Source organism: Rhea americana, unplaced genomic scaffold (assembly GCF_003343005.1).
Source record: "Rhea americana isolate MKP2758 unplaced genomic scaffold, rheAme1 scaffold_30, whole genome shotgun sequence".
Classification (NCBI taxonomy): domain Eukaryota; kingdom Metazoa; phylum Chordata; class Aves; order Rheiformes; family Rheidae; genus Rhea; species Rhea americana.
In genome coordinates, this window is record NW_028186424.1 from 2,166,690 (window position 1) to 2,181,779 (window position 15,090).

The following is a 15,090-nucleotide window of genomic DNA, read 5'->3' on the forward strand; positions in this document are numbered from 1 at the left end:
AAAAAAAAAAAAAAAAAAAAGTCTCCTGCAAATTAGGTTCTTCACACCCTCACACTGGGTCACTGTCACTATGGCTCAAATTCCAATCCACTGTTTTTTCTTTACAAGGAGAAACTTATTTTTATGAAATGTAAATCAAAGAATTAAAAAAAAAATCCAGTGCAGTGCAATCCTATTTTTATTATATTGGCTCTTCTTATTCCCTCCTTAGTTGCTGCTCTGGTCTCTTTCTATTCTCTCCCCTGCAATCTTGTGTTTCTGCCTTTACCATACTTTCTAGTAAGTATTTTTAAAACTCACAGAACAGCCTTGATGGAAATGGAAAGGGGGAGGAGGGAGGAGGTGGGGAGGAAGGGAAGAAAAAAAAAAATCTATTTTAGCTTCTCTCTCCCTCTCCTGCTAGCCAAGTAGTGTCTCTAGCTTTGCGCTCTTCTGCTTTACTTTGTCTTTTCCATTCTTCTATTCCTTTTTTCTCTTCCTTTTACTCTTCCTTTTTCTTGAGGTCTTACTGTTCACCCTCCTTTGCCACCTCCCTTGGTCACTACTCCTGCTTACTCACACAGACAACCTGCTCAGCCTCCAAGGACTTTAGGCTTCTCTCCTTGCCTTCCCCTTTGGGCTAAAGGTTGGATCAACGTTGCTGAACAAATGAGCTGATGGGCAGATGTCCTCTCACATCACATCATATAGATGACTGGTTCCTGTGCGCTTGAATCCAGCAGGGGGTTGGTAATACAGGTTGTGGCCCTAGAGATGTTCAGCTGTTGCAAGATCTGCACAGCTTGGCCAATCCTATAACGCTTACGAGCTTACCGCTGGGTGCAGGGAGGGAAAGGCTCTGCAGGTTGTCTATTTTGCAGGAGCGTTTATTCCTGCCAAGGGCTGTAAAAGGGACTTTACACACGATTGCATAGAAATCTGCTTCTGAGATGGGCACTCACAACACAGAGCTCAATGACCTTTCTGCAAATTCCCAGGAACTAGAGCCCATTGCAGCAGGACATGTTGTTTCTGAATCAGAGAACATCCTTCCAAGGTAGTGCTTGACGTGCTGAGCCTTGATAACAAAATGCTGGCTTCTCGCTCGCCACTGCGGAGCACGCTGCCAGACAGGAACAGCCCGTGAACAGTTTGTTCGCTGGGACCTGCCAATTCCGCCCGATTAGACCGAAGGCTGACGGCTGCTCGCCAGCATGAATGACAGTTCGATAGCAAAGGCCTGACTGAGCAGTTGTATGTGACTTCACTCATCTGCTTACAGCCGATCACTTCTCACGATGGTATTCAGAAGCCTCCCTAGAAGGGTTTCCCTCCACCCACTTAGTCGGGCTCTTTATAAAAAAAGAATAGTAATTAAGGTATTTACTCCCATACAGAATATACTACACTAATTTTTCCTTTTGCTGGCATCCTCTGTAATTCACAGACAAACAGCTCCAGAAGTGTTAATTTTTGTGATAAAGCTGAAATAACAAAATGGCTACGGTTGACAGTGGGAAGAAGACAGTATCCTGCAGATTATTATTAAAAGATTTCACTGTAGAAGTTGATTAAAAGAATTAAATAAAATTGGTGTATATCTACATAGCCATGCAAGCATGATGCATATATAATACAGATTACATGATTTTAATGTAATATAGCCAACTACAGATAAAATGTGCTCATCTGGTTGAATTACTTTAAGACCTCTGCCTGACTTCCTCCCCTGACCACTCTTTTTGCCCAAGTACTGAAGATTAATGTTTCCTTCAGCAAATGAGATCGAGTCTGTCTGATTGTATTAGTTCCTCTTCATTGGAGTAACTGAGCATCAATCACGTTCTAATCAGAGCTCATATACATTGATTATTTTTTTTTTTCTTGTAAACAGCCTCACCATCAGGGTCTATCATTATCCTGAATTACCTCCTTAATAATGAAAAAAATTGATAAAAAAAATATTTTCACCTAAATAATAAACATGCTTTTATTTTTAACTGACTAATCCTGTCACTTTAACTTGTCACTGTATTTTAAATTCTGCGAAGGATAAAAACAAAAAGTTTAGAATGGTGATTATTATTATGTACATGTATTAATAATACAAGTATTATATTACAGAATCTCTTAAGAGTACCATTGCTAATAGGTATTGCTTACCTTTTACAGTAGTCCTCTTAAAAATATTACATACCATAAAGATCCAAATTAAGTGATCTTTCTTAATATTCAAACAAATTGTTCTTTAAGAGTTACTGGTACCCCAGTATAACTTATGATCCACCAAAAAAAAAATCGTTGTAGTATATAGCAAGACAATAAAATATTTTTCACACACAGAAGCAAGAAGCTCAGAAGAGTATGTATTTCCTCTTCTTAAAAGATGAACATCTGTGCATACATTTAACTCATAAAAAGAAACAACTAAATTAAAGCTGACTGTTACCTTTCATCAAAGGTTGCCAGCTACTTTACTCAGTAGTTTCTTAAAATCAAGAGCAGTGTATTATGTTTAGTGACAGAATTGGTAATTGTGCAAGACTAACAACCCTTCAGTGCTGAGGTAGTACAATAAATTAAGCCCTCACAATGGGATGCACCCACTTAATGATTACTCACTACATTGATCTTTCTGATCTGTCAAGTAGGAACTAAAATACTACACTCACTCAGTATCACCCTGATACTGAGTAATGCTATTCAGATACTATTCAGATAGTGGGCTCACTTCACTAATGAGGATGGTAGCAGGTCATTCAACGATGAGAGAAAGATCTGGGCACGTAACTCATGAGTGCCCATCCTGTACAATGCACCAGGAATTCCCACTAAGGACGAGCAAAAATGGTTTGAAATTACCTCAACCCTCCCTCCCCCCAAATCTTTATGGAAGTTTCAAAATATCTGATTAATTTCTCTTTGCTTCTGTGATTTTTCAGTGCTGGATCTGGGCAGGGATCAGCACCATCTATATTTCCAATAGGACTACATCAAGCAGTGCTCAGAGCCTCCTGAGACAACCCTTTGCTAAAAACCATCTACTCATACAAGAGACTGAAAAACTCAGAGAAACACTCAAACCTAAATATTCCCCTAAAACTTCTATGGGTCATTCCCACTTTCTGACCAGATTGAAGGCACGGTCATGACAGCTCATCTGCTCATTCCTACGCTGTAGTCCTAACAATCTGAGAAGGATTTTGCCCAGTGTGGTCCACATATGTCATTTTAAATGGCCAGAGTTTGTATCAGAGACTATACTCAATGCCAAGTTAATCCTTGTCAGCAAACACATTACCCTGACATGCAATAGTAGCTCATGGAAATGGCTTTAGAATCTCAGTTGTCTGAATCATTTAAATATGAAGACTGTATGAATCACTTCTACACAGCCAGGATGGCCCTCTTCTAGTTTCCATTATTCTCTAAGGAAGTCCATAAACTGGACTACTCAGTACCTTTGTGGAAGAGCTGAAGCACAGCCGTTACAGATTAGAGATCATAGAAGGATCTAACTTCTTTTGAATAATATTAAAGGAAAAGGTTTTAGTTCTTGGTAAAGAGAAAAGCTCTCCACTGGAAAGGTAAGGCATTACACTTTATCTGTATTTGTAGAATACAGGACTGGAATAGACCCTGTTCTGCATTACTGAGTTCAGTCACGTGGCATTTCAAGCACTGCCTCATATAACTCATTTGTAACAAATTTTCTGAGCACCAGCCTCAAAGCAGTTGGGCTTTTTACATCTCCACTATTTAGGGCTGGAAGACTGCTCCACACTGTCACTGTTCCAGCAGGTACAAACTGCCTCTCCTTCCCAGCCAAGCTCTAATTTCCAACCAAGTTGTCACTTGGTTCCTATATTTGCTCTTGTGGCATTACCATCAGCATTTAGCTTAGCTAGATCCTCTTCCTGCCTACGTACACCTCCTTGATGTACTTATTAGAGAAAAGTATAATTGTGGCTTCTGTTATGCTGGGCTGATCAAAATAAACTCTTCCATTCTCCATTCTTTGGAGCATCTATCCATTTGCCCGATTAGTTCATTTGCCTTCAGTGCACCTGTGCGTTTCATCTGCCTTGAGAGACCAGAAATGTGTGACAGTAGTCCAGAAGTCTTTCAATAGGGCTGTAACATAATGTCACCACTACTCCTCTCTCCTTGCTGGACATCTCAGTCTTGCCCTTCAAGGATAATATTTGCCCTTTCCCTAGCTGCAGCATACTGCATTTTGCAGCTCTTCCCCAGCTGGGGGGCACAGGCCTGCTTCAAGTGCAGTGAGCTGGACTGTTTCTCTCCTTTCCGAATGAGAGGCTAAGGGAGCAGAAGGCACAGTTCCAGGCTCCCAGTGAGCACCAAACTGACCGGCAGCGTTTGCTGTCGGCTCCCAGTGCTGCTGGCGCTCTCTTTTGCATTCATTCTGTAGATTGCTAATCCCCTCCTAGTCACCTAGCATATGAATGTCCTTGTGGGTTGCTTCCAACTGATAAGATAAATGCCTTCTGTTTTTTTTTTAAAAAATAAGACCCACACCTTGTATTATACTCCTGAATTTCACCCTATTTTTATTATTCGAGTCCTCTAGGCTGCTCAGTTCTTTCTGCACAATATTCCTATTCCTCTAAGTCCTGGCAGTATTTGCTAATATTATAGCATTAACAAATCTCATCCTCTCTTTCCGACTTGTTGTGTCAACATCCCTCATGAAAATATCCAACAAGAATGTGTTCAGAAAAACACCCAGGGATCTGTCGTTGAGTGCATAGGAAAGGGGCTGCTCTGAGAGGAGTATGTATCAGTAGAAACTGCCACTTACGTCAGTGGGAATTCTGTCTAAGGGAAGAGGAGTAGGTATTTAATACAATCATATTATTTACGCAGCAGACACGCTTATTAATTATGCTAATTTGGCAAAGTGTGAGTTAGCTGCCACAATACAGAAACAAGTTAGAGTGTTATAAGCTACCACCATCCTGGTTTGCTCTACAACTATGAAGCTGGAGTCTAAGGAATTACATGCCATGTGAGAGGTGTACCCATAAACACACAACTTCTAGGGAAGCATTTAATCTGAAGAAGAAATATGCACCATAAAAGGCAGCAGCAGTTTGTAGAGAATCAGTGGGTCCCTGTGACTCCCTTTCCTCTTCCCTTTCTCTCCCAGTTTCCAGTAACTGAACCGGATTTCTAAGAAAGCTAACTTGTAAATATGGCATTCCTCAGTGTGTTAGTGGTGCTGTGCAAGCTAGCAGCTTTCTTTTAAATTTTTGCAATGTGCTTTCAGTTTTGGTGAAAAGGGACAGAATTTGAGGGTTTTTTCCTAAGGTGTGAGCCAGGATTAACAGGGCATAAATCATATCTAAGGAGGTCAGAGACACAACAACATCAATATCTAAATACCTTCTGAAAATCTGAACACTGATACGTACAGATATAACTTGATATTCAAAATAACCACTCATAACACTTGACTTTTTGATTGTTCCCCATCATATGGAAGCTCTTCAACTAAATTGAAATAATGATGGACGTTTGGCTGGATTACCTGTCTGATCCATTCCATGCACATTCAAACTTATCAAAGATGCAGTCATTCTCATAGAGGGAACACAGCTTGCTCCTAAGGTAATCATGGACCTGTTTTAGAGAAAACAGTTGCTGTTATTTTTGAAACAAAACAAAACAAAACAAAGTCTACAACCGGTCCTCAACTCTCCGTGTTATCTACCACATTCACTTTTAAAACACGCTTTAGAGGTTGGCAGCTTTGCAGAAGATAGTGTGTGTTAAAGGAGCTAAGCAGACTTGCCTGCAGGCCACTGTCAGGTATTATACAATTATCATAGCAGGAAGGCACGGAGCATGCCTCTCTCACAGGCTGCAGACCACTCCTCTTTACTTGTTTCCTGCTCAGGTGATCATCTCAATGCTTGCCTGATTCCCAAAGACATTTCACCAGCTGATAGGCTAAATGTGCTAATTAATGTGTGAGTAATGTAATTTAAATAGCAAAAAAAAAAAAGAAAAGAAAAAAAGAAAAAAGAAAAAAAGAAAGAAAAAAGAAAGAAAAAAAGAATAAGAGAAAGAAAAAAAGAAAAAAAAACCTACAAAAACAAAAATCAGCATATTCTAAGGTAAGTGGACCTGTGGCAGAAAAAGAACCTTGCTCTACTTAAACGAGCCTGCGCTGTATGGTACTGCATACATTTGGATAAGGCATTTCAGAAGCCAAATACAGTACAAGCTTGCAGCTGCACAGGCTGCAAATCAGAACACTAACATGGCCCATATTCCTATTTATCTGCGACTTGAAAACAACACTGTTAATTCTCATTTACAAACTTGGAAAGTGAGATTAACCAGCAGAAGATCTCTCTTCCAGGCTCCATACCTCTAGTGAACTAGGGTTATCATAAAGAGGCAAATCTCTCGTAAACTGTTCCAGTTCTTTGAATTTGATTAGCTTTTCTTCTGGATGATTGGTTTCATTTCCCAAGGAAATGAGCTAGAAAACCCCTTCCTACCTGTATTTACTAATGCACTTGCATTCCTTCTAGCTGTTGTGGAAGCCTTGATCTCAGATTGGAGCCTGCGAAGTAGCAGCTCCTCTTGAGAGCAAAGTTGTATGAACAGCCCCCTGAGAGCATAGAGACCCATCCAACAGCCTACAGGCCTAGTGCAGGTCTGGCACAAGGAGACACTGATTCTTTCAAATCCAGGGAGACCGTTCCTGTTTATAGCTGCCTGAATTTAGGTCTCCTGACTGCTGTCCTCTCAGCACATGCTCAGGATCCTCCTCTGGCCTGAGGGCTTGAACATTTCTTGTAGCAGAATAACTTCCATCAAGACCAGATTAGGGACAATGACCTTTCATTCAAATTTTGTTTAACGCTATTTTCAATAGCTAAATTGTATAGTGTACCGAGAAAATTTGTARCATAAGCTTCCAATGGACTATAAATTTTCACCGTGGTTGAGTTTTCAGAAATAGATGAATGAATTCTGAGCTATATATTAACAGATAACATCTGTTAGCTAAGCAGAATATTTATACAGCAAATAACAGGCTAATAGTATAGGCAGATAAAGTATTTCACAATAAATGCATTTACCCTCATGGTGAGTAACAGGTCAGAACCCTTCTAGAACTGCTGCTGGCAGATTCTGCCAGGTTAATTCATCTGGGCAGCACAGAAGAGAGTCTCACGCTAGGCAAGGACCTCTTGGCACCTGCAAGCCCAAGCTCTGGTCATTCCATTCTGTTGCTCCTTCGGTGCTGTCCAATGCAACATGCCCTGCCTTTTTGTTGTTGTTGTTGTTGTTGTTTTTCAAAATATGTGAGGCATAAACAGGAGAAAATTGTGTCGAATCATTGCCAGCAGCTAATGTTTCAGCAAGGCTCTAACAGCTGCTGTACGCAATAGCATTCTTTCGGCCACAACATTGATAAGAAAAAGAACTTACATGAGGAATATAATTTTTTATGACACTAAAACTGTATGCTGATAATGAAGCATTGCACTTGTAGACTCTTTCCTACAACCCTATGGGGAAATCTCCTATTATGACCCTCTTCACGAGTTTTAGCCGGCCAATATCTGTGTGGCTACCATGCAATGCATGAAATGAGAAATTCAATTATTTTAATGTTTTCATGWTTCATATCTATGTTTTGGTCATGGAAGGGTTTGCTGTTTTTACTATTACCATTTGAATTTAGAAAACTATAATGAATAGTTCTAAATAACCAAGAGCTTTATTCATTTATTTAACAGTTTTGTGTGATCTAATACATAGCTAATTTATAACATCATCCTGATGATGTGGCTACATAACTCTGAAAATCTTAGCTCTATTTATTGCCTTCTGGTGCTTTTGCAGATTCTTTTAAGTGATTTTTTTAAGAAGAGTAATTTAAACCATTTTTTCTATCTTAAAAAGTATAATTCGCTCCTCTTTGCAGTTGATTATTTTTATAAGTATCTGACTGTAATAATCACTAGTGAAAAATTATACTCATTTTCCACATCTCAGTGTGGAGAAATATAACTTTTTAACTGCCCTCACTGCTGAGCATCAGACTGATTTAAAGGTAGCCAGCTTCCTTCAAAGCTACCTATATGAGGAAATAAAAGCACATGTCAAAATTGAGACAAACAGGTTGGCTTGACCAGCTATGTCTCTCCAGGGAGAAGGTTGCTTACTCCATTAGCGTAAGTATAAAATAACAAATTACCTGAGTTCCTAAAATCTGAGATACGAGTCTAGTATGTAAAACACAATCTCCCCATTTCCCCCCTACTCCATTTTTACAGCACATCAAAATTTTTAACRCATTTAATATTATAAGTATTCTCATTTTCAGAACAGAAACAATTCTGTATTTTTAAAGGCATACAGGCTCAGACTTTTAAATGCTAACTGGAGATATTTTTTATTATTATTAACAATACTTTCAATAACTAAATTGTATAGTGTACYAAGAGTCCACTGACAGGTAATGGATGATGTACTGGACAGCACTGGGGGCCCACTCTGTCTGCGCAGTTATAGTTAATAAACACCTCCAGCACTATTGATGTCAAATTTTGGTTGTTTTGACAAGCCACACTACCAAACTGTATGTATGTGCTATTTTAAAAAASCACCTTAAACACAGTTGCTGTGACCTACTGTACCTCACCTGCCCTTAAAACCTCAAAAAATACCTCAAAAACCCGGGATTATTCCAACACTTCTATAGGACTGTCTCTATGTAAGCAGTAAGAGCCAGATGAATGGTGTTTTTCCTGTTTCACATATTCTTCTGTTCATAACTGAACAGCTTTTTCTCATTGCATTTTCATAMCAAACATTTTTTGCGTCACAGACATTTTTCTTCTTTGAGGCAGGGTCAAAAAAATGTAAGCTCAGACCTTGACCGCCAAACAGAGCAGATGTCAACAGTACAAATTCAGCCCTGGCAGGAGCCAGTGGCATTTTGTCTGCAGAATATCCCAGAATTCAGGCAACCAGATGCGTCTGTCTGGCATTCACAGACTGCTGTGTCATCAGTGGTGTTAGCATTTAACAATAATCTCTTCTAAAACTAGACCCAAAGCAGAAATGTATAGATGAARGTTTAAAACAAGTTCCCAAATGACAATGGCAAAAACCCAGCAGTTACAAAGGGAGCAGAATAAGAAGCAACTCACAAATCCTTTCCGCAGTTTCATTTATATATTAATTATGAAAAGCAGCATTTGAAAACTGATGTCAAACTGAAGAGCTAATTTCTCATATTAAATGCGTTGCTTCTTTCAAGAGCCAGACCCAGAGGACGTTCCCCGACTTCCAAGGAGCTACCTTTCCTTAGTGATGCTGAAAGCGCCCTTTTCACTCTGCCACTATAAGGGTTTAAACCATCTTTTTCTCTTAACTGTCTTCTTCCTAGACCAAGCAACAAGAACTTTGAAGAAAAGTTTAGTTTTTTTAATAGTGAGATGCTTTTATACTGCTGCCCTTCCAGAAGCGAGATACACCTACCTGGTAGGTTTCTACAGGCTTCGTTTCCATGTTCAGATCCCAAACTTTGACAGTGAGGTAATCTCTTGTTAGCATGTATCTACCACTGTGACTGAATTTGACATCTGACACTGAAGAGATAATTTCTGAAAAAAATGATCTGTTACTGGGGTCTTCTGGTTCTTCATAAACTGTTTAAAGAAAAAGAAGCGATAAAGAAGTATGAATTTTATAAATGCAATGCTTTATTATACAATCTGTGTTATATACTTCTTGTGACACAGCATGATTCAAAGTACCAATCCATACAATATAGAATTAATTATATGCGCACTACTGAATTTATTTCTGTTACCTTTATATAAAAATATAAGCTGCAAGCTTTGAATTTTAGAACATGGGCTACTGGACAGTCTTGAAGAAAGCACAGGCAGAGACTCTGACTTCAAATGACGTCAGCCTAGAATTGATTTGTCAGAATAGCTAGTGCACGTGCAATGCGTTTTGCATCTGGATTGATGCCAAACAATTTATGGCAGCAAAGAGCTGCTTCATCTAACGCTGAAATATTGCCACTTTTTGATTCCACGACTAATATCTTTAAACTCCTGGGTGGCAGCCTAACACACAAAAAAATTTATAKGTGCAGAAAAACATAAGGAAAATAAATTAAAACAGTGTTCTTTTAAAACTAATGGGATGATGTATGTCTTAAATAGAATTTAGCCAACATTTTTCTTTAAGCATCATTTTATACATTATGCTAAATACTGTGCCCACTGACATTTTAGTTGGAGATACCCTGACATGAGAGCGACACATGGACTTGGACTGCTCAGTCAAATTACCTTCACTATGTCTTGAAGCTATTTATTTTTACAGGCTGCAGCCTCTAAATATATTTAATACCTCAGATTTATTTAGCATTACCACACTTTATTTTCCCTAAAGCAAAAGGGCTAACCCCCCAGTTAATTAAGTTAACACATAATAAAAACTACCGTACTTAACCTTATACCTATGAGCCAAAAGTATCATTTGCAGGAATTACATAACAGTGTTAGTTAGTTGACCATAGCTATAWTACAACAAGTCAGTTCATCTATCGTCATCTTTCTTGTAGTCCCCATGTCCTCTCACGTCCTGGCACATAACCCGAATTTGGGTGTCCCTGTCACACGAAAGGTGGAACGCTGTTTCACGACGGCCCTGGCACCCCTGAGAACGATGGCTCCTCAGAGCCTTGCTTGGCTGCCAGCACCAACTGGCCAGTCTGCAGGTTTCCAGCCATGTCTGAAGTTACCTGAGACTGAACAAGATGAATGTTGGGGAGCAGCTGCAAACTGTAATTACCTTTCTCCTAAAACATGAGCAGAGAAGCGTGATTTACCAGTTTGAAACATGAACTATTTAATCCATGGGCAATTGGTGACACTTCTGAGAATCAGTGAACTCACTATAGGCACTGCTTAACTTTTCTGTGTAATGTACTACTCATCCTGACAAGGCAAAGGATCATGAAACACGGCTTGGAGTACCTCCATACAGGGATATCTAGCTCTTGCAGCTAGCAGATTGATCACTATTCAGTTGTATATAATAACAATATCTGATGGTTCACACTTAACTGGAGGAATCACAGAACCACAGAACAGTTGAGGTTGGAAGAGACCTCTGGAAATCATCTAGTCCAAGGGTCACCTAGAGCACATTGCCCAGGTTTGTGTCCAGACAGCTTTTGAATATCTCCAAGGAAGAAGACTTCACAAACTCTCTGGGCAACCTGTTCCAGTGCTCAGTCACTCTCACAGTAAAGAAGTTTTTCCTCATGTTCAGATGGAAAACTTGGAATGACTGKCAACAGTGGGCCCCACTTGATCTGCTGCAAGTCAACTACTAAACAATGTCTCTTCACCCCCCCCCCACTCCCAACAGCTTGTACCAACTCCTGSCAGAGTCAGAGCATGAGGAGACCATAGGAAGGCGTTGTTCTGGTTGACCTGAGCTAGGCCACTAACTCATTATCTCTTACCAGGAGCTTAGAGCAATTCTGTTCCCTTTCCACTGGTCTCTACACCTCACTTCTGTGATCTGAATTACCTCACATTGCATGTTTAATGGAAAGTCAAGCTTTTTGGGTCCTTTAGTTGTCCGTGAAATCAGTAGGATCCTGCCCACTGTATCTAGAATATTCTTTGGAAAATGGGAATTTGGTGGGTGTCATTTCCAAGTTTCAAAAGCAAGTGAAGAGAAGCTATTTGTTGAGACATAAAAAGGTGTAGAAAGTAGAACAACTTCTTGCTGTCAGTCAGAACAGCTTTTAGGGTAGTCCACCGGAATATTTTTCTCTAAAGTCGTTTATCTATGACTGTGACTCAGACTGTTGAAAGCAACAAGGTTTGAGTTTCCATCATGTGAAATAATGTTCTGCTGAAAGTTAAGGATGAGTATGTGGGCGAAGCATGAGGGGTAATGCAAAAAATTATGGGTAATTTTCTTTGGGGGTGCACAGTGAAATGCAGCCAGGCATGCACATGAGAATAAGCTCTATATTTGAACATGTACAACACATCTAAATGGTAATGAACTACTTCAAAAAGAGAAAAAGAACTTTTATTTTCAGACAGATTGTAAATGAACAACTTTAAATAGCTTTTTAAAAATTTGCCTAGACATTTTGCAAAGCAGGTATTTTGTAATTATCCTGTCAGATTTTCAATAGAAGTCTGATGAGCACAAAGCAATTATCGTTTCTCATACCTCTTCCTTTTATTCTGTCCAAACTATGTACTTGGCTGGCAGGAATTCATCCTCCTAATTATGATGTGAAGTTACTATTTAAACCAGGAATGAGAAAGAAAACCCACTGTACTACCCCTTCATTTACAGTTGAGATAAATTTTCTCAGTTACTCTAAATACAAGGCTCTATAAGTCTAATCAAACTCCCAATGATTAGAAGAGCAGCAATATTAGTACCTCCATGCTYTGCGTTTTGTTAAGATGACCATTAATGAGCTTAAACCATTTCATCCCTTATCTGTACTATTTAATGCTTTCCTGTGCTTACCACAGTGAGGACTGGAAAATCTTACATTAATTAAACTGCAGAAAGAGAGGTAGTGGCAGCAATTGTTTGCAGATAACTCAGCACAAGCAGATCAGGAAAATTGTTATAGGAAACTGAGGAGCGACTCCCAGCGTTACAGGGAAAGCTTAGCAACTARCAGCATATGCCTGAACAACTAGAACTAGCAACTAGCAACATATGCCTGAACAGGGCATTGGCCTAAGGAAATGAAGGACCTTCCATCCTAGGCTCTTAGCTATCTSTGTTTTCAGTATTAATATTAGAGTAGGTGTACACTGCAAAAAGGCATAATCTTAATAATCTTAATTCAGTTTGGCTAATGGAAGTTAGATAATTGGAGGAAGAACAGTAGTGAAGGTGATATAACTGATTTTTGTTCAGGCAAGCAATACAAATTCAACCCTGGCTTTTCAAGCTGAGAGGAGAAGATACGGTAATAGCTCACAGTTCGCTCTATTTCCACACATATTTTGAAGTTAGCTAGCAAAATCAGATTTGCCAATATGCACTGAAAGCACAACTTCATTACAGTTTAGACTTACCATTTGAAGGTTGTTCTTATACCAGAGGGTATAAGCACCAAACATGTGAGAGACTTCGAATCTACTTTATTCCTCTACATCTAAATAGATCTTGTTAGACTAGAATCCAGAAACAGAACTTTGCTGAGATTCAGTTAGAAAGTCTATTGCATTCCTCTATTAATTTCTTGATTAACTTCTGAATATAACTTTTGTAAAGAAAAAGGGTATTAACTTTCACTAATACTGTTCTCGAGAACCTTTTGGTGCTAATTAAAGAAAAGATATAGAACTATCTGTCTAGTTGCAAGCTAATGAATACAGGAACCACAAATGCTGTGGTGTGTTGAGCTTTCATGTGACACTGCTCAAACTTAAATACGGCCTTGAAAACAGGAACACAGAAATGCTGCGGGATTACAGAGTGCATCTCCAAGCACAGCCAATTCTGCAGCGAAGCCTTCCAGGAAGGCACCATTTCTCCTCCTCACTCCACGGGTAGGGACATGGCTTAGCTTGGAAGTCTTGGTAGGAAAACAGAAATGCTCAACATCCTTCTGCACAGCTCCCTGCTCATAGCTTAAAAAACAGCGTAGCTTTTCACAGAAGTAATTCCAGACTTTGTGGAGAAGGATGGGTTGGGTGAAGGATACTTGCTAGAGCACTGTTTCCCTGAATCCTGAAGAAAATCTGCCACTTAAAATAATGCTGCTTCTTTCTCAGAAGGAACTGCTATCAGTCCTGCCTTTCTGTCTCTTATTTAAAAAGACTACGTGATCCTTAATGTAGAATTTCTCTGACCTAATGCAGACATGGAGAGAGACTCTACTCAAAAATAGTACATAGAAAAGGCACTTCAAAGGTGTGTATTTATCAGTTTATCATGCAGAAATATATGCTGATTGCCTGAAGTTTAAAAAAAAAAAAAAAAGCCCACACAGCTACAGTGGGCCTCAAGGTCCATCTCATGTCTCATGCAGCTTCCCTTCCCGACAAAGGCCAAAAGCAGATGCCCAGAGGGAAGTACATAAGCAGTGCAGATGTACAGGATGCTTCTCCCAGCATCGTTTCATCCCAGCATCGTTTAACTCCTATCTTTCTTACAAGCCTTGTTTCTTAGTTTTATACTAAAGGACAAAAGCTTCTGATAATATGCAGACCAGACTTTCTCAYTCCACTCAACAAACACCGCACAAACTACCAAGGGTCAGGGGATGCGAGCCCATGCTTTCAAATCCCGCATCTGTGGTCTGGCAAGAGACCTCCCAGGAATCTCTGGTACTGCCTTCCTCTTTGGCATCGCTAGCTACCTTTCAGTGCAAAGCAATACACAAGTTTCCCAAATACATCATTGTGGCAGATTAGAGTGGGATATCAAGCAGCTAGGAACACAGGAAAATGATAYATCAAAGAGCATTGTGCACACTCCTCTGAGAAACAGCAAGTAGGTTGCTTTAGGAATCACTCAACCATCATCRCAAGAATAGGCAAAACGTAAGTTGTGCCTCAAAAAACTTAATAAAAAAGCCATGTTCTCATAAAAGGCTTTTTTTCTCTTTGTTTTGCTGAACCCATTTCCAAGRATGCACTTTTTTGAGGGATTCATTGGAATCTCTAGACTGCAGTACCACTGAAAATTATTATTTTGGTTGCTGGGCTGGGCTTTAATCATTCAAGAGAGTAAATTCTAGCATATGTGAACTTTAAAAAAATCATGCTAAAARTGGTTCATAGAGTGGGTGCAGTATCACAATCCAATATAGCACAAGTAATCTTGTACTCCTCTCAAAATCATCTCAACAAGGAATATTCATGATATTTTATCATGAATTACATTAAAGGGCCTTGGCTAATGCTATTTTCAACATTTACTCCCATTTTTCTGTTACCTTCATATTTTTGATTAGATGAAATAAAAATACAAGCTCCTCAGAGCGCTGTTGCAAAGCAGATGGTTCCAAAATACAAACATGAACAATGTTTATCAAAG

General features: G+C 39.3%; 1 protein-coding gene across 3 annotated transcripts in view; it reads right to left on the minus strand.

Moving 5' to 3' along the window:
* PPP2R2C (protein phosphatase 2 regulatory subunit Bgamma) overlaps positions 1–15,090 on the minus strand; it is a 138,137-nt gene that overhangs the window by 3,709 nt on the left and 119,338 nt on the right. For all 3 annotated transcript variants that reach the window (XM_085309591.1, XM_085309592.1, XM_085309594.1), the window contains exons 7-8: positions 9,511–9,680; positions 5,531–5,622 (exon numbers count right to left, since the gene is read on the minus strand). In XM_085309591.1, the coding sequence (XP_085165717.1) occupies positions 5,531–5,622; positions 9,511–9,680 (262 nt within the window). The remainder of the gene's footprint in view (positions 1–5,530; positions 5,623–9,510; positions 9,681–15,090) is intronic.